We start from the raw sequence: 21312 nt of genomic DNA on the forward strand, positions 1-21312 counted from the left end.
CGCCCGGCTTGTTTTGCATTCTTAAAGTTCTCTGAGATTTCTAGTGGGACATTGTTCCTCCCCCTGCCTTCCCACACGTGCCTTGTTTCCGAGGTAGGCCTCCGGAGCTGCCCAGTAGTACGTGGACCTCAGTCTCTGCATGACTGCCGTGTTGTTGATGCTGATCTGATGGCGCCCGCCCAGGGCATCCTGCTGAGACCGGATCATATTTGGGCTGATGAAGTCAGTGACCAGCCACCCTGACATATTGGTCACCTTAAAAAAAAAAAAAAAAAAGAACTTTAGAATATGGCATACAGGTCTCCTTAGATTCCGCCCAATCCTGTGTAAGTATCTTTGCAACAAGGAGACAGGTGGAGCGAGTTTATACTCAAGACAGAGCTAACAGGACCATTGTCACTGAACCACACTGAGGGACTTGTCAGGGGATCCAGGGATGCTGAGCACACAGCACACACCTCAAACCCACATCGGTTAACACACAACTGAAGGGCACAAGCATCCAGATCAGGGTTACAAACTTTAGATGTTTAATAAGAACAAAGCAATTACTACAAGTTCAATGCCACTAATCTACAAATGTCCCCCAAACCCAGAGCTATTGGAATCACAAATGGAAACCTTCACACCTGACTTCACCTGAGTCATAAAACAGGTACATTCAAAACATTACACAAAACCTGTATTCAGGCTATGTGGATAAGGTGTATATGAGACATGAATGAATATATATGTATGTATGTATACACACACACACACACACACACATATATATCTCTAAAGGGAAAATCCAAAATGCTTCTGCTCCCCAGTATCTTAGCTTCTTAGTTGAGGGATGCTCAGTCTATAAATGTCAGGACTAAAATATCTTCCTATATCTATTCTATCCTGATTTATCCTATTTCTAATGATCCTTGGTCCTGCCTTATAGCCAAAAATGATGAAAAAATGTATAAAAATCTCCGACCTTGTACTGCCAACGTGTGGCTTGCCCAGGGGTGATGAGAAGCCCCCCTGGTGTGTTGACCACAATGATCACTAGTAGCTAATCCCAGAGCCCAGGAGCCCCTCCCTAGCTTCCAGTCCCCTCACAATGAACCCTTCCAATCCCCTGCCGCAGAACTCCCCATACCCCAACCCTGCCTGTCCTTATAATTCCGGGCCATCTGAGGTCGTTCTGCTCCCATCGCTGGAATGCCTCCCACTCCAAGCGTCTTTGAAATGAAAAATTCCCATGACCCCAAGTGTGTTCTACAGAAGAAATGCAAACAAGGGGTGTTCTACAGCACCATTCCAGACAATTATTCCAACAAGAGAACGTATATGGAAATAAACACACATATTAGAATGGAAATACAGCAATGTGCTTAGGAGTGGGCTGCCTTGGATCAGTGCCTTGGTCTCTCCAGAGGGAAGAGAATGGTTCAGGGGAAGCTGGCCTCCTGGCATTCTAACATGGCCACAGATGGCCTCCCTGGCCCACTTACTAACCAACTTGCAGAGTCTCTCACCTGACTAATGGACCACGTGAGGCTGTCACAGACATCAGAGACGCCGAAGCAGAAGCACTCAGAGCAGCCCTGCGGGTTTCTTTCCTGCAAGTTATAGAATCCTGGCTTGCAGCGATCACAATTCTTTCCTTCAACGTTTTTCTGTAAAGTTATTTTTTAAAGAAGGATTAGCTGGTGGGGGCCAATGTATACAGAGAGACAGAGGAAAGATGACACGTCATGACACTGGTAAGGAGAGGGCCACAAAAACAGGTAATAAATCCTCAGCTAAACAAATATTCAAAGTCCATGAGAAACCTCAAGCAGTTGATATTTATGAATGGGGAACCCGCAACAACTGGCTTGCTTCTGTGATTAAGAACAAGTCTCAGATGTTGGAGCTTGGTCGCCGTATCAAAAAAAAAAATTTGTTTTGTTTTAGAGCTTTCATTAAGTCAAAGCTATTTGCTTATTTATTTATATTTGCATTTTTTTTGTTTTAGTTTTTTCCCCTTTAAGACAGGGTCTCACTGTATAGCCCAGGCTGACTGGCCTCCATTTCTCAAACCCTTCTAGACACTGGGATTTCAGGCATACACATCATGCCTTGCTTGCACAACCATTTTAGGATTTAAAGAGGGCTATATGGTTATCTGTTTTACTTATAGTCAACCTTATTTTCATAGAAGACTCTGCCTTCATGGGAATGAGACATAAGGTACAAACAGGAAATCGCATGAATTCCGGGGAAATGGTTATTAATATCCCATGACCAAATAAGACCCTCCTCGGGCACCACATGTACACATTCCTACAATTGCACAATTCCCATTGAAGAGAAATTCGAGATAACCGATCTGCATTTCTTTAGGGTTCTGGGAAATTCAGTATTTACCTGGTTCTCCTCCAAACATGAAACTGGGAGCCAATACCCCAGAATTAAGCCAATGCCAAGGAAATGGCATGCAGGGTTGGGCTTCATCTAGAAGTCCCAGAAATGCCTCAGGAATACATGGCTGCTACCCAGAAGTGCCACAAAAGAGGAAACCAGGTGCCCACCTACATCCAAGCTTGCTGTGACAGGCTGCTTCTATTTAAACCCCCCTGTTCTGCACAAGACCTGATCATGTGATCCAGCGGACTGGAGAGCCCCAGAAGACACTCAACGCTTCTTTGGCTCCACATTTACCTTACAAAGACATGGTTCTGAGCATGGGTCGTCATTCACGCTGCCAACAGTACTGCAGTCACAGGGGGTGCAGTTTGGGAAACCCCGGTAGCCAAACTGGCAGCGATCACATTTGTCTCCTGCATAACCTTCCTTACATGGACACTGGCCTGGCCACTTCCCTGGGGGAGAAAACAGCAGCACTGATTCAACATGAAGTTCCAGGGTTTAAAGCAGAGGCTGGCGAGCGCAGATGGCGCGACCTCTTTGAGCAGGATTTCAGGTACAGCTGACTTAAACCATGCGCTCTTTCTCAATGCTGTCAAACAGCCATGGACCATCATCCATATGCAAATGGCCACAGCTTTCTCTGGGCACATAAAACAGTATGCAGATTGGCCTATAGGCCACAGTTTGTTATATTATCTGTGTAATGAGATTGCAACCCACAGGGAGAGCTACCATGTGATACTGAAACCCCACTCCTGATCCCACAGTGAAATAAAACACACACCCACGAAAGTAACTACATGAATGCCCACAGCAGTGTTATTCAGCACAGCTGGAAGGGACGAAGAAACCCAAAAGTTCCCCACTAATGGGCTGACCACAACTGCAGTCAATGTTTTAGACAGACTCAGTCAAGAGAAATACCAGGCTATATATATATATCTATTTATCAATTAATAAATAGTATCCATTCATCCACTAATAACTACATGAACATATAAAATGTGATGTAGCCAAACAAATATTATTCATAATAGAAAGAACTGTAATAGTCACATGCTGCCCACATAGCATGACCTTCCTGGAGCCAGAATAAGAGAATAAAGTGACTACCAAAGCCCCACCCACAAGTTAGATGGCTGTTTGCATGCGGAAGATAATAAATATTTAGCGAACAAGAGACTCCACACAAACCCTCCAATTTCTCGACCCTGGAAACAATTCTGCACAACACAGACAGTTTATACACACACCCCGGATCAACTGCGCATGTAATATCAGACCAAGTTCTTACCGTTGGCTACGTCAGCATGGAGGTCATCCTTGATACAGACGGCACTCAGGGACCCCACTGGGTCACAGTCACAGGGACGACAAGGCTGGTCCTCATAAGGAGACACCTGAAAGGCAGAAGGTGTCCAGGATGACCTCACCAGGGATAACGGCATGACTTGAAATACCAGCCAGTATGCCAAGGCAGCAGCTTCCAGGTGAGACTACCACAGAGATTTTGTGTAACCGGGAACGTAGGTGTCAGGAAGATAATACATCCTCAAGCAAGAGGCTCTGAACATCTCTTTGATGGTGACAGCAGTGAGTATCATCAGCAAGGTGTCACCCTCTCTTTCCACAGTCCCCCTTCCCTCTCTGCCATCTATAATTGCCACTCCAAGAGTCTGACTCCATAACAGTCACAGAAGGTTGAGTGAATGAATCTTACGGACGAGCTATGGCCCCTTTAGTTCTTAACTGAGTCTGCACATTTATAGTTAGAAATATCTGTAATATCTAGTAACCACATAGCCCGCATCCCCAATTCAAGTTAAATATCATCGCATGTAGACTTCCACTTTGAGCAAGACAGCAAGCCAGGGTAGGAGACAAAGCTGGAGGACTCTAGGACCTTGAAGAAAGGAAAGGTCCTTCAGAACAGAGGTCCACCCTTAACGAGGTGTGTTTTCCGCCTCGAAGGCCATGGAGCTCCACTGCAGGAAGAAGCACACCTACCTTGTGAGGTCTGTAATACTGATCGACACAGGTCTCGCAGTTGATCCCTGTGGTGTTCTGCAGACAGTTTATACAAACGCCCCCTCCAATGTACTGCCCAGCCGTGTTCAGACTTCTCTTCTCCTTTGCAACGTTCTCGTCGTAGTAACAGTCTTTGGCTTTATTGTGACAATTGCATTCTAGGAGAATAGTTGAATATCTCAATTAACACACATACTGTGTCCTATCTAAAGAAAATTCTCATTCCATGACATAAATGCCCGTGTCTTAAAATCCTAGCATAAATAATTCCAAAAGATATAGGCAAGGGCTAGACAGATGGCTCGGAGGTAAAGGACACTGGCTGTTCTTCCAGAGGTTCTGGTTTCAGTTTCCAGTACGCTCATGGTGGCTCACAACCATCCTTAACACCAATCCCAGGGGATCTGATGCCCTCTTCTGGCCTCCCTGGACACTAGGCATAGACTACATGCAACCAAAACACCCATTCACACTAAATAAATAGATGCTTTAAAAAAAAAGATACAGACAACATCCTAGAGGGAAAAAAATGGGAATTGCTATCAAAATAATTATATGTACTGGGTGGGAATGGCAGCTCATACTGTAATCTCAGGGTTAAGAGGCTGCAGAAGGATGGGGTCTGACTCAGCCTGCGCTAGAGAAGGAGACCTTGTTACCCCTCAAAATGTGATATGGTTGCCTTGGAGGGTGGGTCCGCTTGTTTGATAAATGTGAGGCCCAGGTCTAAAATCAAAAAAGGAATTCTGGGGTTGGAAAGATGGCTCAGATGTTGAGAGCACTGGTGGCTCTTGTAGAGAGGACCCAGATTCAACTCCCATGCCCACGGGGCAGATCACAACCATTTATAGGTCCACTTCTGGGACTCTGGGGCCCTCCGCCTGGGCACTAGGTATGCAAGTGACGTATAGGCATACAAGCAGGCAAGACACACCTAGACACACGGAAAAGCTAAACTAAAATCAAGTCTGTAGAATGGCATGTATTATTAGGTCATTCTACATGTAAGAAACATTGAAAATAGGAACATATTAATATATACCATAGATTATTTTTTATTTATTTATTTATTTATTTTTGGTTTTTCGAGACAGGGTTTCTCTGTGGCTTTGGAGCCTGTCCTGGAACTAGCTCTGTAGACCAGGCTGGCCTCGAACTCACAGAGATCCGCCTGCCTCTGCCTCCCAAGTGCTGGGATTAAAGGCGTGCGCCACCACCGCCCGGCTTATACCATAGATTATTAAAAAAATACTAAGAAGTAGAAAGTTGGAAGGAAGGAGATAAAGTGAATTATTTGTTTTGTTTCAATTTAACCATGTTTTCACTTTGCTGGTGCATGTGTGTTTGCGGGGGGAGGGTGTTGTGGGAGGCTTGTGGAGCCCATAGCTGCATGTGGAGATCAAAGGACAGCAAAAAGAGAGTTGGGTTTTGTGTGCCACCATGTGGATCCCAGAGCTCAAAATCAGGTCACTGGGTTTGGTGGCAAGCACCTTTTTACCTGCCAAGCTCTCTGGCTGGACCAAGTAACTATACCTGGGGATGTAAGTCAGGGATAGAGCTTCTCCTAGCATGGTGGACTCCTTTAGGTTCAATTCTCAGTACCATAATTAATGAATTTAACCTTCAAATTTATAGCTAATAACAGTACACATGGGGAAAAAACATAGGTAAAACAGTGAATCCATAATACTTTCAGCCCTTGAATGTCACCAAGGATACGCTGCTTTGGGCAGTATTTCGAATGCAAAACAAAACAAAAACCAAGTGATCCAGTCATTCTAATAATCAAGACGCCACGACTTAAGCACACAAAGCAGGAGCCTTCTCTGTCCAGGCTGACAGTGTACTCACCCTCACACTCGTTGCCCGATGAAATGGTCCCGGGCCTCCAGGGCTGCTGATGGAAGCCAGGACAGCAGCGGTCACAGCTCTCCCCGCAAGTGTTATGTTCACACTGACACTGCAGTTGCTGGTGGAACAGGGACACGGCATGAAAGCTGAAAACTTTACCTGTGTGGTTTTCTTAATTTCATTTAAGAAAAAAAAAAGTGATCCTGTGAAGTGATAAGTCTTGACAGCGAGGCATTTGGGACTGTATCAAACCAGCTGACATTGGACTTCCAGAGAAGACACACACATAACCTGATTACAAACACAACTGAAATATGGGTTAACTAACAAGAATGTCCTTTAAAAGGATGTGCCGACTTTAGGGTTGGAAGTCCCGGTCAATAGTTTGACTGCTTATTAATAGATTTCATCATTGTTTGCTGATTGACAATTTTCTAATGTTTATCAATACAGTGTTCAGCACCAAAATATAGTAACAGGCAAGCCTGCGAAAGCACTTGCCACCAAGCCGGAAAACCGCAGTTGCATCCCAGGGAGCCACATGACGGGAGGAGAGAACTGTGGTCCATGAGTTGACATCTACATATGTACCCTGGCATACACCTCATTAAGTAAACGTTAAAAATGATTTTACAGTAGAAAGTGTGGGCTGAGGGTGTGTCTCACTGGTGGAGTGCTTGCGTAGTATGCCGAGGACCAAGTTCAGCCCCAAGCAGTGCAAAGATCAAACAAATATAATTAACAGTAGCACGGAATACTCCTGCTCAAATGGTACAGAGCTCTAAAGGTTGGGAGTAACTAAGTGTTTTGAAAGGAGTTATCCAATTATTAATTTAGCATTACACCCAAAGAGTCAAAGTCTATTTTATCTTGATTTAGTACCACAGAGATGGAAAGAAGGGAATCACAGAAATAACAAATATAATTTATATCAGCACATGTTATTTACTTGACTCTCTTTTAAGAGTATGGAAGATCATGGAGTTGTCAGTCTCTTCATGGACATCTTATTACAAACAACACAGGAGGGGTTACTTAAAAATATGTCCTCCAAACAAAGCAAAAATCAAACCAATAGGTAGTCTAAATTTTTAACGTGGTTTGATGCCTCTTACTGTCTGCTTTGGACAAAGACAGGGAAACATTGCCGCTATAATTGCTCCGCTGAGGTTTCGGTAACCCTAAAACACGAGAACTAACCTTAGCTTCTTCGTCCCATGGGCAGCTGCTGGCGTGGCCGTAGCAAATGCACATGCCTCCAACGGAAATGTCTTTGATTGAATAGTAATACTGGAAAAAAGGGGTGTAACAAACAGAAGTTAGAAACCCTCTGACTTTGGTGCAAGGTAAGGGATGGCACTCCACACATACCAGCTGGGCTCACGGCTTGCTTTTGGAAAGCTAAACTTAATTACAGCCACATTTAAAATGCTACTGCACACACACAAAAGTCTTAGTTCGAACCAATAATGCTCAAATCAGCTCATGAACAGAATCTAGGAGTCTAGAAGAATTTTCCTATGTGGTTTTGCCTTAAGTCAAAGCAGCCCTCTTCATCACTCACGCTGCTCAGTTCCATAGGACCGCCGAGGTGCACAGACATGCACAGGAAGGATGACGCATCATCAAGACGTGGACTCGTGCATGCGCGCAAACCGTCTTTCCTTGGACGTCACGCTGCATCCCTGGCTCGTACTTCTGTCTTGTCGTATTAGCAGATTTTAATTTTTTAATTTTATTTTCCATTGTTCGATACCATTATTTAGAAATGCCTTTCCCCTTTATCGATTGATTTGGCTTGACTGCCTTGCCAACCTCAGTGTTATTTCTAGTAGCTGTTTTGTAGCTTATCTGTGCGAATGATCGTGCCAGCTACGGACGATGAGGACTCACTCCTGCACACACGTGCTGCTTATCTTTGCTTTCTTCTTGCATTTCTGAGTAGCAGGTTTACTCATAAACAATAAAATAATGCCGAGGGGACTTAAGGCAGAGTCACCTAAGTGCAGACAGTACCATTAAGTGTATGGATTGGATGACTCAATATTGTTTAAAAGTCTTCCAAAATTCTTCCTATGTTGATGTGTTCATCAAAAGTCATAGTTTCAAAAAGTAAACAGAAAACCTCAATGAGAAGATATCCATAATATGGTCTGAACAAAAAAATACACGAAAATGGACAAAAAAAAAAAAAAAAAAAAAAAAAAGGTCAACTCTAACAGGCTCACCCTAGCAATCAGGAAAATGTAAATGAACCCCACCAGGGGGCGCCATGGCTGGCATTCCAACAGCCAGCAGGGCTTGACAACACTGGATATTACGAGACCAGGGCTCGCAAATGTCAAATGACTAAAATGTGGCATCTGCTTTTAAGCAAGTTTAGCTGACTTACACACGCAGCTACCCCACAAGCTAGTAATTCACTGTAAAGTGATGGGGAGGGTCATAAAAATGTTTGGCCACAGGTGACCTTAATATTCAACTGTACATTTGAAAGCTATGTCTTCCTGAATATTTCTCCAATTTTACCATTTCAAAAGAAAAAAATTAAAATGTCCGAGTTGCTAAAGCTCGGATGTGGTACCAGACTGGGATCTTTAGGACAATGGCCATGACATTCTCCGGGTACGCACACTATGGGGTCAGGTAGGAAGGAGCAAGGAGACCTGAGGAATGGATGCTGGGGCCATCACCTACAGAGCTTTGGCACAAATGACAGGTGGTAGTCATAGCAAGCCAAAGGAAACAAAGAATACGTCCTGAAACAAGTCCTTCAAGGTGGTCAGGGCCACAGCAGATACTCACGCGTCTTGTGACGATAGGGTCAAGGTCTCTGAGGTCCCGATGGCTAAGGGTCATGAGGTCTGCATTGAGCGTCCTGATGCGCTGCAGACGAAGCCGTATGTACCGTGCTGAGGTGAACTCCAGCAGCTTGGGTGAAGGGTCATCAGCGCTTGGCCTGCCGTTGATGAGTGATGTGTGAATCTGGACACAGTCAAACACATGTCAATTCTGCGTGCGTATAACATGTACACATATATGCACGCTGGCTGACTGCATCAGAATCTTTACAAAGATAAACCTAAAAACTGGGTTCTGTGTAAAACAAAAAGCAAACGAAACAGCCCATCTGCCGTATGTTAGGTACTCATAAACAGCGATCCCCATTCTGTCTCAGTTTGTGGGTTACCCACTCCACTACCTCAGAGACGACCGGAGTCCCTTCAATGGTGCCCTTCTGCCCGCATTGTGAGGGTCTCTGAACACCGACCAAGACGCTGCATCTCCTCAACCAAAGCCCTAAGCCATGAGCAGGCTAGCAAGGGTAAGAGAACTGTGCCCCAAACCTTAAGGATGCCTGCTGTCTTAGTTAATCTCTGGGACTGGAGAGTTTTCTGCCTAGCTACCGCTACAGAGCGCGCTTGTGAGTTCTACAGCGTTCGCGCATCAAGCCAGGTGCCAGTGGAGATTGAATTGCTTCTGTTTCACTCCGGGTTTGCTGAAGCGTACACTGAGTAGCTACTTCATGGGCTGCTCCACACCCCCGAGGAGGAAGGAGGCAGAGGAACTACACCTTTTAGAAGCACTTTTGCTATCTCCTTTTCATCTACGCATGTTCTTACTACAATTGAAGACAACGTCTTGCTACGTATCCCTCCAACTCATGATCCTCCTGCCCCAGCCTCTGGAGTGCGAGAATTACACTTATATACCATCATCCTGGCTTCTCTTTAATATAACACATGTTCTTGCCCTGATCTTATGGAAAGATTCGGTGGCGGGTAGGGGACTGGTGAGGCTGTGCAAACACAGTAGAGTGAAGACCAAGGAAATTGCATGCTGGGAAGAAAACAAGAAGCTAAAGCAGACACCAGTCAGGGTGACTTTAAATAGCGAGGCGGCCACAGGCACACCTTTGGATTAAGGGTGACTGTTTTTAATGTTCAATACAGACTCCCATGAAAGATACCATGGTGGCATCGGAGGTAGGGGTCTCTAATAACAGACAGCCATTCCTGCCGTGGACACAGTACCTCTCCATGCTCAAGTGGTACGAGTTTAGAATAATAGGAGGTGCAGATCACTTCATTGTCAGCTCTGTAAGTGGGAGGTCCCCGCCTTGGAGATATTTTGTAGCGTGTCAAACACTCCGAATCGCTGATTGCGTAGTACTGCCAGGGTTTGAACTTAATGCCATCCATGGATCGCTCCAAAATCCAGTTTCCGGGGCGAGGGGCATTGGCGGCTTTAATGATGACATACGCTACCTGAAAGACCTGAAACAGAGACACTAGAAGACTTCAATCCAGAGTTAATAAGTCAAACGCGAGAAGAAAAAAACTACTGGAACTCCCTCGCGTGTGAACCAAAACAACCCAACTCACAGACACCTTGCAGAACTCTGGTTACCAGGGGCTGGAAGAAGGACAAGGGACAGATGCCGGGCACAGATTTTCAGTTGTGCAGGACAGACAGGTCCAAAGTTTAACAGTGTTGCTATGGTAACAATCCAGGACTCTGTTGGAATTTGCTAAACAGAGAGATCTATGCTCTGACACACAGACAAAGATGATAAAGCTGGAATTACAGACGTACTGTGGTTATTTCGTAGTATGCATTATGTAGCAAAATAATGATGCCATACACATTAAATATTAAATATATAAAATATTAAAACAGAATCAGCATTTGCAAATGCTCAAAGGCCAGAGTGTTCTGAGAGAACCATCATATGATGACTGTCTGAGTCTTTCTATACTGGTAAGTACAACTGTTCACATCTGACAGTCAGGAACATGTACCTCCTGAAGGTATTGTTTCCAAAATAAACAACAATGAAACAACACATACTTAACTCTTATCACTAACAGTGTTAGTGTTATTATGGGATTGCTCCACTGTTTCCCGTCTTCCTGTTAGGATCTGACAATAGCAGTGTTACTTTACATTAATGGTAATGTTAAATCTATTTCTCACAGTGAATTGGAGATAATGCTGAATGTGAGAAAGATAACTCCTCATAGTCTACTGGAATGGCTAAAATACAAAGCACAGACAATACCAAATGTTGGCAAAGATACGGAGCGACAAGAATGCATGAGACACCAGTACCACATTTTCACATAAAATTATGAGTACCTTCTGTGTGAACCAATAACCATGCTTGTTGATAATTACCCAAATGAAAACTTGAAAAGATGATCTCAATAGCTTTGTTTCTAACTGTCCAAACTCAAGAAGCAATAAAAAGTGCTCCCCTAAGTAAACAATGTACCCAAATGGCATGCCAGCCAGTGGACTGACAAACAAATTATATACAGTGGCAAAAAAGACAGGAAGGGGAGTTACTTGCACACCACTAACTGAAAGAAGCCACTCTGAAGAGGCAACATGCTACAGGTTCCAACTGTCTGACATTCTGGAAAAGGTAAAGCTATGGAGGCAGTAAAAAGATCAGAGGTTGTTAGAAACTCGGAAGAGGGAGGGATAAGCAGAAGGGACAGGAGATGAAACGACCCTACATGGTCCATAATTGCGGACGTAGGCCATTATACAGTGGTCAAAACATGCAGAACACGCACAGCTTAGAAGAGAAAACTGAACACCAGTGGATGCGTGGATGAATGCAGGACCACTGGTTGTACAAATGCCCCACACTAATTCAAGACGATAACAAAAGAACTCACGGTGAAAAAATGAAGACTAATGACTTGTACACACTTTACTGTAAACCTAGAACTGTGTAAGCTACTGATTAGAACATAATTCAGCCCAACGGGGGCTATGCACACAGGAGGAAGCTATGTGTGGCATGATTGAAGCAGGCAAATAAAGGGCAGATCTGAACAGAAATTTTTAGATCTAGCCCCAGATCCAGTACGATTGAGGCGCTATCTCTCTACATCAGCACCACTCTGGGCATTCCCAGTCATGGCAGACTCACTGGTCTGAGATGGGGTTTGCTTTCTGACAACCCCTGTTTCTGTGTGGATGAAAAATCTGTCAAATCCTATGCGATAGTGAGAAGATGCCAGATTCCACTGTCACACGACTCCTTACCAACTATTTAAACTGCACCCTCAAACATCACTTCTAGCACCCAGAATCTGTGTGTGTGTGTTCGCGCGCACACACATGCGTGTGCATGTGCTCGTGCACACCTGTGGAGACCAGAAGTTGTTTTCAGCAGGGACTTTGTGGAAACACTGAAAAGTTACTGACAGACCAGTATCTGTGGATTTGAGATGTTGAGGGGACTCTGGAGTAGTGCTGTCAGTAAGTGGGGGATTTTTACATATATAATACATATATGTGAATGCGCCCATAAAATCTTTTGCATGCTGGCAGCTTTACACACATACATTTGTGTATGAATACATAAACACAGGGAGTAAAGTTGGCTGCCTCTGGAGTAGTTGGTTTCTGTTTGTTTTAGCGTTTCTCCACCTAGTACTCACTAATTTCAGGACACACAAGCTCGATAGAGCCCATCACTTATGTGATGTACCTACAATAGTCTCTCCTTATCTCAAACAACTGTTCTCCTTATGCCAAGTGTTCCCTTGCAAAGGCTAACCCGTGAAGGCCATGGCTGCCTGACATTTCAGCTCTCCGTGTTCGTGTGGTGTGTGTCCCTCTGTAGGGCAAGCACCTGTCTTTCATCAGGAAACAGGTCATTGTTCTCACAATCTCTCCACAGACCTCAAGGTCCCCAGAGACCAGGAAGCAAACTAAAAGAGGAATGCGGGCTGTAGCTCTGGTAGGAAGGAAGAGGATGGGATGAGGACTCTAAACACAACTTTATTGGCCATTGTTGCCTCAGTCTGTCTTGGGCTCCCCAAAATGTGAACAAGAATGGAAAAGAACACTGGCCTGAGCTCCAAGCCCGATAAGGAGGAAGGGGATGCTGTTAAGAGTCTAAATATAAATGGGCGCCACCAAAGCCGTGCTGTGGGGTGACTTACGGACTCCCCAGATTTCCTGGGTAAAGTCCTGACTCGTCACTCTTGACCACCAAATGCCACTGTGTTTGGAGATAAGGCCTTTGAAGTAAAAGGTGGCTGACTGGCTGTGACTGGCGTCCTTACAAGAAGAACTGAGGGGCGTGGGAGAGAGCTCACTCGGCAAAGAGCTTGCTGTGCGTCGCAAGGGTCTGAGTTCAAGCCCCGAATTCACATAAAAACAAACAACAATGAGATGCTAAGCATGCCCTTGTGATCACAGCCCTGCTCCGAGGAGGCAGAGGTAGAGATGGGTAGATTTCTAGGGCTCCAAGGCCAGCTAGCTAAACCAATTTGGTGAATTCCAGAGCAGTGAGGTGGAGTAGGAAGACAGATCTTTCAGCAAGTATGAGGAACTGTGTCTGGTTCTTAGGTCCCATATTTTAACAGCTGGGCACCATGGCATGTCCTTGTAATTCCAGCACTGGAGACGTTGGAGTTGGGTGAAAAAACCCTGTGGCTTGCTGGCCAGACAGCCCAGCCTAGTCTATGTGTCTAAGAAAATGAAAGACACTATAGTATCACAAACCCAAGATGGTTAGCTCCTGGCGGAATGACTCTTAAAGTCACCCTCTGGCCTCCACTGTGCATACATGTACCTAAATACATTAACTCACACACAAAATAAATTGAAAAATAATCTAAAGACGATTGAGCTGGAGGAATGACAACCGAGGTTGTCCTCTGGCCTTCACATGTACAGGTGTGCAAAGGTGGATGCATCCATCCATACATCATATACACATAATAAATGAAGAACGTGGGACAGACACACATGAGGGAATACCACACGAAGACACAGAGTAGAGGCAGCCACCTGCAAGCCAAAGACACCTTGATCTTAGACCTCAGAACTGGGACAAATTTCTCTCCTTTATGTTGCCCTGTGGTACCTGTTACAGCAGCCTCAGCTAAGAAGGTCCTAACTCGCCAATTCTGGTTGAGAAGCAGATCTCACACACAATAAAGCAAAATCGAGAGATTCTGCTAGCAGATAGACTCTTAAACCTTTGCCCAAATCAAACCCATGAAACTTCTGCCGCCAGTATTCAAACATGCTGGAGACTAAAGTGGCTTTTCTCTCGGTGTAAGCTTGGCTGAACACACACTGTTGATGCAAGCATTTCCACAGGAGTCTGAGTCATTGCTGTGCTGCCAAAGCCGCAGCTGATGCAGCCATTTTCAAATCCACTTCACGACAGCTTTCCACTCGCTGGCCTTCGTTAATTGAATACTTGGATACACATAAACATTGTCACCAAAGTACTGTCGGCACACATCAAACGCTGTGGCCTTTCTACACGAGAATTCAGACAGAATTCTGGTGTGAGCCTCAATCTTAACTTAAACAGAGTAAATCCAACCCAAGCATAGACATCTGAGAGCACAGATAGCCTCATTTGCAAGGCCAGAGGTTCATCCTCCACCGCAGTCCTCTGTACCATTGTGGTCTCTCAGAATCCACGGGGGCTGAGCCCAGGCGGAAGCCGCTCTGAGCATTCCACGTGGACAGGCTCACCTGCATCTCTGACAGCGGCTGAACAGAGACCACTTTATGGCTGACAGTCTCAGGGGAAGCAAACTCGTCACAGACAAAGGGTATCTAGGTGAAGAGTGTATTTGATAAAATCCTATCATGTGATTGATTCCCTACCAAAGCAACGAGTTTGCTCTTTGTAAGCTCTGCTGCTTGTGAAACCATCATAAGGAAATGTCAAAGCAACACTTGGATTCTCATTTCTTACTTGAGAATGAAGAAGCAGTTGCTAAACAGAAGGGTCATCCGTGACTCAAGAACCTGGCAAAGCGATAGGGAGGAGCCTCAAAGCGAGGACATAGCAAGTCGGGGAGCTGAGACTCTTGCTGGGGAGGCACACTTGCAAAGGTGATTCTAGACAAATCCCTCAGGAGTGATTACTGTAAAGTGGGGGGCTGGCAGTTTCTCTCTAATCCTCCCCAAAGACCAGCCTATACAAATAAGGACGAAAAGATAGCTTCAAGAATGAGGAGGGAACTTTGGATTTCTTTTTCTCTCACTTTGGCGCTGATATTAACCCGTGAAGTAAATGGATCAAAGTTCAGTGACTCCCAACTCCTTCCTGTTCTGCCTTTTTTTTTTTTTATGAGGGGGTTGGGGGGGACGGAACACTGCCTGTGTGGATAAACTCAGACCAAGCAGGTTTCTTTCTTTTCATTTTTTGGTTTTTTTTTTTTTTTTTTTTTTTTTTTTTTTTTTTTTTTGGTTTTTCAAAACAGCGTTTCTCTGTGGCTTTGGAGCCTGTCCTGGAACTAGCTCTTGTAGACCAGGCTGGTCTCAAACTCACAGAGATCCACCTGCCTCTGCCTCCCGAGTGCTGGGATTAAAGGCGTGTGCCACCATCACCCGGCTACCAAGCAGGTTTCTTAACCTACAACTCTTAGGAATATCTCAGAGCGTCAAGGAACATTCACTTTTGATCCATGCTGAGATATGTAAATGCACAAGACCTTGGTCAGCAAGAAGGCTCAGAGATAGGAACCCAACAAGAATCAGCTTTAATCTGTGATCTGAAGGTGGGAAAGGAATTTTAAAGATGTCTGTCAGCGGTGGACCTGTTTCCCATCAGTGGGAAAGGCTATACAAATGAGCCCAGAAGGCATCCCCCGATGCCACCGACCCACCAGAAGATGACTAACAGTGTTTACTATTTCAATACAAAAATGTTAAACCACTTTACCAGAGAAGAGAGAACTGAAAGATAGGGTGTTCTCCATCCCTAATATTCTATCTCAATGTATTTCTCCAAATATATGGCCTAATTCTACTACGTGTTCTGGAACCTTCTTGTCACCAAATGCTCTTTATGGGGGCTCTTCCCTTTTCTCTTTCTATTGGAAGCTCCCTAAGATACGATGGGATGAACATGGTCAGTCTCAGACCCATCGATACAGAAACAGCGCTCCTATCTCCCAGTCAGATAGGCCCAGGTTCCACCTACGGAGGTCTTCACCTTTGAAATCAGACTAGGTTTTTCCCCAGTAACGAAGCTCCAAATTGCTCTTGTCAAAACAGAGGTGACAATATACAGTAACCCTTTAAACTTTTCAGGGAAAAAAAAAGGCAAAGTTGGAGGCTGTGGCTTAGCGGGATGCTTTCTGGAAAGCGACATTCCCTCCTAGTGCACAGTTGAGGGACACGGGTGCCTCTCAGCTTTGTCCCGTGGTTGGGACCGAGTGTTCTGATGATAGTAACCTGTTCCTTAATAGAAAGGCACTCAGAACTCCAGGGCAGCACATCCTCTCTTCCTCAGAGGAGAAACTGCTTTTCCATGAGAGAGGGGGAGACCTGGGCAGTGAAGTACCCCACAAAGACACACGTGACATTGAGAACGGGGACGCCAGAACATCTTTCCGTGTGCGCCTCATTTGAAAAACACTGACCGTGTATCTGCTGTGTCACAGGGATGGTGGGTGGGTACCACAAAAGCAGCAGCGGCAGAGAGGGGCTGCTGTCTGTGGAAGAGGTTGCCTGAGTCATGAGGAGAAGGAGGGGGTGGGAAGGAGGATAGTCAGATGTAGCAGGGGAGTTTGATCTGGTTTGTAGAGGTGGCCAGAGAAGTTCCAAAAGTGAGTGTGAGAAGCGAAAACAGGTGTCTACGGAGCAGGGCAAAGAGGCAACGTGACGGAGAGGAACAGCTCACACCATAGAATACAGACATTGCAAAGCAGGTGGCCTGGTACAGACAGCCAGAGGGAGACCGGAAAGGCGATGGGTACCTCTCCTAGGTAGGTCTTGGTATCCCATGGTAGTTTTCTTAGACCACCGAGAATCATACACCAGGACAGGATAGGGCCAGCGATGACCGTGGATTTGAATTCTGACATGTGGGATTCATCACAGAGGATCATGATGACTTTGAAAAGATCAAAAGAGCAGGGCAGAGATGAGCAAGGATTCCTAAAGAGTTTCTAGAAGAGTCAAAATGTGAGTGAAAAAAACTAAAGCCAGAGGGCAACTGAGAACTTCCAAACCCTGTCTATAAGAGAACAGGGCTTGCTCCCCTCTGTCCTACAGTCTCAGTGCAGAGAATCCGGGCTGAGAACTCGGCCTTTGCGCACCCTCCTAGTCTGCACACTGACTTGGTGCTGACCCGGCAGACACAGCAGCCATGAGAGGCTTTGGACCTTCTCTCCCTCCACACCTCTCCTTTAAAGACAACACCACCATGAAGCCAGAGGCAGTAAAGGGCCTCCTCATTGCGCCCCACAAACCCAGCTGAGAGCTCTGCATGAAAGAGCTGGGAAACTCGCTACCAACCCAACAACACCGCCCTGCGAGTTACACATTGACCACTGCTAAGAACGGTAACAGCAGGTTTTCTTTCCCCTCATCGCCCATTGAATCATTAACAGCTTTTTGCACTGGCGAGATCAGAGAGCCCCTTTGTGTGTAAGTAAGATTTCGCTCTGGATATGAATTCCCTCATCCGGTTCCTAAGTGAAAACCCTTCTTTTGCTCACAAGACATCTCACTTCACTGAGCATCTGAAAGCTGGTGGACATTGAGCTGACAAATCAGTACATTTAAAGGTCATCAAGGAAAAAAATTTAAATATGAAGACTGTGTAGGAAATATTTTCATTATTTAAAAAGCAGCATGGTGGGAATAGAAAACAGTGAGCCACTGTGAAAAATAGTATGTGTTCCTTTAAAGAAAATCAAACAAGAGAATCACTATGTGGTTCAACATTTCCCATCCTGGTATGTACCTGGAAGATAGAGTGGATGCATTTGAAGTTATTAATCACCAGTGTTTATAGCGGCATTATTTATAATAGCCAAAAGTTGGAAACAACCCAAATATCCATCCATGGATGGCTGACTAGGCAAAATTTGGGAAAGACATACAAGAGAAAGTTATCTTGACTTAAAAAGGAATAAAATTTCAATACGGTCTGCAATATGGGCAATCCTAGAGGCCATTACACTAACAGAAATAACCCAGACACAAAACTACAACAAATAGTATTGTTCTACTTAAAGAATGCCTAGAGTAGTCAGATTAGCAGAAGGAACTAATGTCAGGCTGGAGAGGTGGATGAGGGATGCTATGGTGAGGACGTGGGTTGAGTTCCCTGCACACACGTCAAGTGGCTGCACTCACCGAGGACTCTGGGGAAACCCAAGCCTCTGGCCTCCATGAGCATCCAGACCCATACGTATAAGTCTACTCCACACACATGCATATAAAATAGAACATTTATTTTGAAAATAAAAAGAAAGAATACTTGTTGCCTTGGCCAAGAGTGTGAGAGATAAGTAGAGTTGGTGTTGGATAAAGCAGGAGATTAAAAAGGATCTGGGGTGGGGGATGACTGCACTAGAGAAACTGCATACACTAAATGCCTCTGAATGCTACACTTCAAGTGTTTAAAGTGGTAAACTTTATATTTTGTATAATTACAGGAACAAACCAACTTAAAAAGGAAGAAAGAAAGCACAGCGAGAAGGAAGTGAGTGAGGTAAAGATGCAGCTTTTCATTGGAGACTGAGACGTGTGCACCAGAATGAGCAGGGCGCAGCGTTTCCAGGCGGGGACCAAGTCTAGAGAAGCCAGGATCCCAGTGAGCTGGAGGTCAGGAGAGCAGTGCAGAGGATGCTTGAATAGCATCCTTTTGGTGACACTGTTTCCGTCAGTTTCTTCCTAAGCTCTGGCAAGGGAAGAAAGACACTTTACCCGGAGCAAAACCCAGTGCCCACAGATGCTGGGGACCCCAGTGGCCCCACAGATGGTCCGTGTGGAAGCCCCATGGGTCAGCAGAACGCTTACTTCTGGGCGCTCTATCCTGAACAACAGCTAAGCAGCTAGGGAACCCGTGAAAGGCTAGAGCTGCGGTGACCCTGAGAGTCTGTGGTTCCAGTACAACCCTTCTGCATGGTCACTGAAGCTGTTTTTCTGTACGTCCATCAGAGCAACCACAAAGGTGTCTAACTCTGATCCCATGATAGTGAAGAATGGAGCAAACAGGTTAAGTTAAATCTGAGGACAGACAATTCTGGTTACCTCAGTACTGCAGGGGAGAAACATTTGGACCGTTGACCATACACCAGGTTGGCCACTTTATAATGTACCGTTTAAAGGTCAACCACGAAAAGCCCAAATTTGACCTAAGCACGATGGTACTGAGGCTTTATGGAAATTCTTTACACCTCAGTCCCACTTTTCTATGAATCTAAAACCTTAAGAGACTATTAATTCCAAAAAGGAAAACCATTTTGAACATGCTATAGTGATTATGAAACCCGGAGACACCTTAGCCCACCGCCGTTGGCGGCTGAAGCTGGAAAGTGATCTCCCAGCCTGCCCAACTTTCCCAGGATGTCTTGGTTTGTACAGCTGTGCCGTCCAGCTAATGATTCACAGTCCTAACACTTGATCTCAGGGCTGCCCGGGCTTCATTTCCATACCACAGCAAGGCTGAGATGGAGGCTCGAACGAGGCACCGCTCTCGAAGTACAGCCATGTGCACAGGGGGCACATTCGGAGACATGGGTCATTCGGTGATTTTGTGAACACCGGAGTGCGCTTACAGACCCCTGCATGGTGTTACCTACTACACACTCAGCCCTACGGCTCACACAGCTGTTCCTGGGCTTTTCATCTATCAACGTGTTCCTGCACTGACGGATTTATAAATCTAAACATAACCAGGCAGAGAAAGGAAAGAACACGATAAAGAATATGGGGCACAGACTGGGAGTTCAGGTCCGTTCTAATCTGGTGGAAATGCTTTCGTGTATGAGCACCATCCTTGGGCAAAGGGCATTATGTCCGCATGACATTATGCATGTATAGATTACAAAGGGACCCCAGTGCTAAGGCAATGCACTCCCAGTAACAGCCTGCCCAGTCACTAGTGAGTCTGTCGCTATTGCCATCATTTCATCAGAACTAAGGTTTACAGTTGGATTGCCTTGGTTACTCTGTCTGCCAAAAGGTAATACATTATTAGAGATTAGCGTTCTTTAAAGTTCCTTCAATCTGGGCAATTATAAAACTCAACTGAATGCTTTTCATGATATATCCTGCAGGTAATAAATCCCAAGGAGGATTTCCCACAGTCCACTGCGTTATTCACAGCATACAACAAACGTGATTTCCGTTTTGCAAGTCTCAGATGAAACGGGGATAAGAAAGCACTGAGCCAAATGCACAGCGGGGACACGAGGCACCTGAAGTCCCATCACTTCCCCCAAGGGCCGCGGTTCTCATCTGAGAACGTCTCAAAATGGTGACACAGTTAATCTTCTGTTCTCTCGATTGTTAGAAAGAGAGGTGGAAATCCAGGCACTGATCCTCAAGCCCTGAAATACATCACTGCCAGGTTTCAGAACGATTTGACAGCCCTGATGGAGATTAATGACCAAAACATAATTAATGTATGAGAAGATAATTAAGAGACCAAACACTGTATTCAGTCCAGTGCTCCTAGACAGATGTCCAATATAATGACAAGATAAAAGTGCGTGACTGATGGGTTAATTCTCTGATATTCAAAAGGAAAGAAAAAGGGAGGAGGGAAGAAAAGAAGAGGTGGAGTGAGGCAGGGGCCCTTTTAAACATGATGTTAAGGAGTTGTGAGACTCTCAGTCACCGTGGACACATACATCAAATAATATTTTTGAAAAATAAACCAAACTAATAAAGATTGCATTTGAGGGCTGGGATGTAGCTCAGTGGTAGAACACTGGCCTAGCATGTACCAGGTGCTGAGTCCCAATCCTTGGTACTAAAGACTCCACAGTGAGAAAAATAATCAACACACAGCCACGGAAATATTAAAGTATGATTTATAGTAGTCCCAAACTAGAAACACATTTTAGGTGTTCAACACATTAAATAAAGCATTATGTGCCGATATAATAAAGTATTGTTCAATCTTTAGACACTGTTAGAGGAATTTAGCTGATGGCCCTAAAGACAAAACCAATATTCCCTGGCCTTGGCAGAGTCAACAACGATTGTGTATATGACAGACAGTCTTTAAGTATTGGTCAATAGGTT

At 45.0% G+C, this 21312-nt stretch overlaps 1 protein-coding gene across 1 annotated transcript in view; it reads right to left on the reverse strand.

Annotated features, from left to right (window-relative positions):
- The window catches only part of Lama1 (laminin subunit alpha 1), a 116169-nt gene that overhangs the window by 64912 nt on the left and 29945 nt on the right, over positions 1–21312 (reverse strand). The window contains exons 4-12 of the mRNA XM_057758732.1: positions 10302–10544; positions 9073–9252; positions 7468–7557; positions 6268–6385; positions 4396–4574; positions 3683–3788; positions 2680–2840; positions 1512–1652; positions 82–255 (exon numbers count right to left, since the gene is read on the reverse strand). Of these exons, the coding sequence (XP_057614715.1) occupies positions 82–255; positions 1512–1652; positions 2680–2840; positions 3683–3788; positions 4396–4574; positions 6268–6385; positions 7468–7557; positions 9073–9252; positions 10302–10544 (1392 nt within the window). The remainder of the gene's footprint in view (positions 1–81; positions 256–1511; positions 1653–2679; positions 2841–3682; positions 3789–4395; positions 4575–6267; positions 6386–7467; positions 7558–9072; positions 9253–10301; positions 10545–21312) is intronic.

This window comes from Chionomys nivalis, chromosome 26 (assembly GCF_950005125.1).
Source record: "Chionomys nivalis chromosome 26, mChiNiv1.1, whole genome shotgun sequence".
Classification (NCBI taxonomy): Eukaryota; Metazoa; Chordata; class Mammalia; order Rodentia; family Cricetidae; genus Chionomys; species Chionomys nivalis.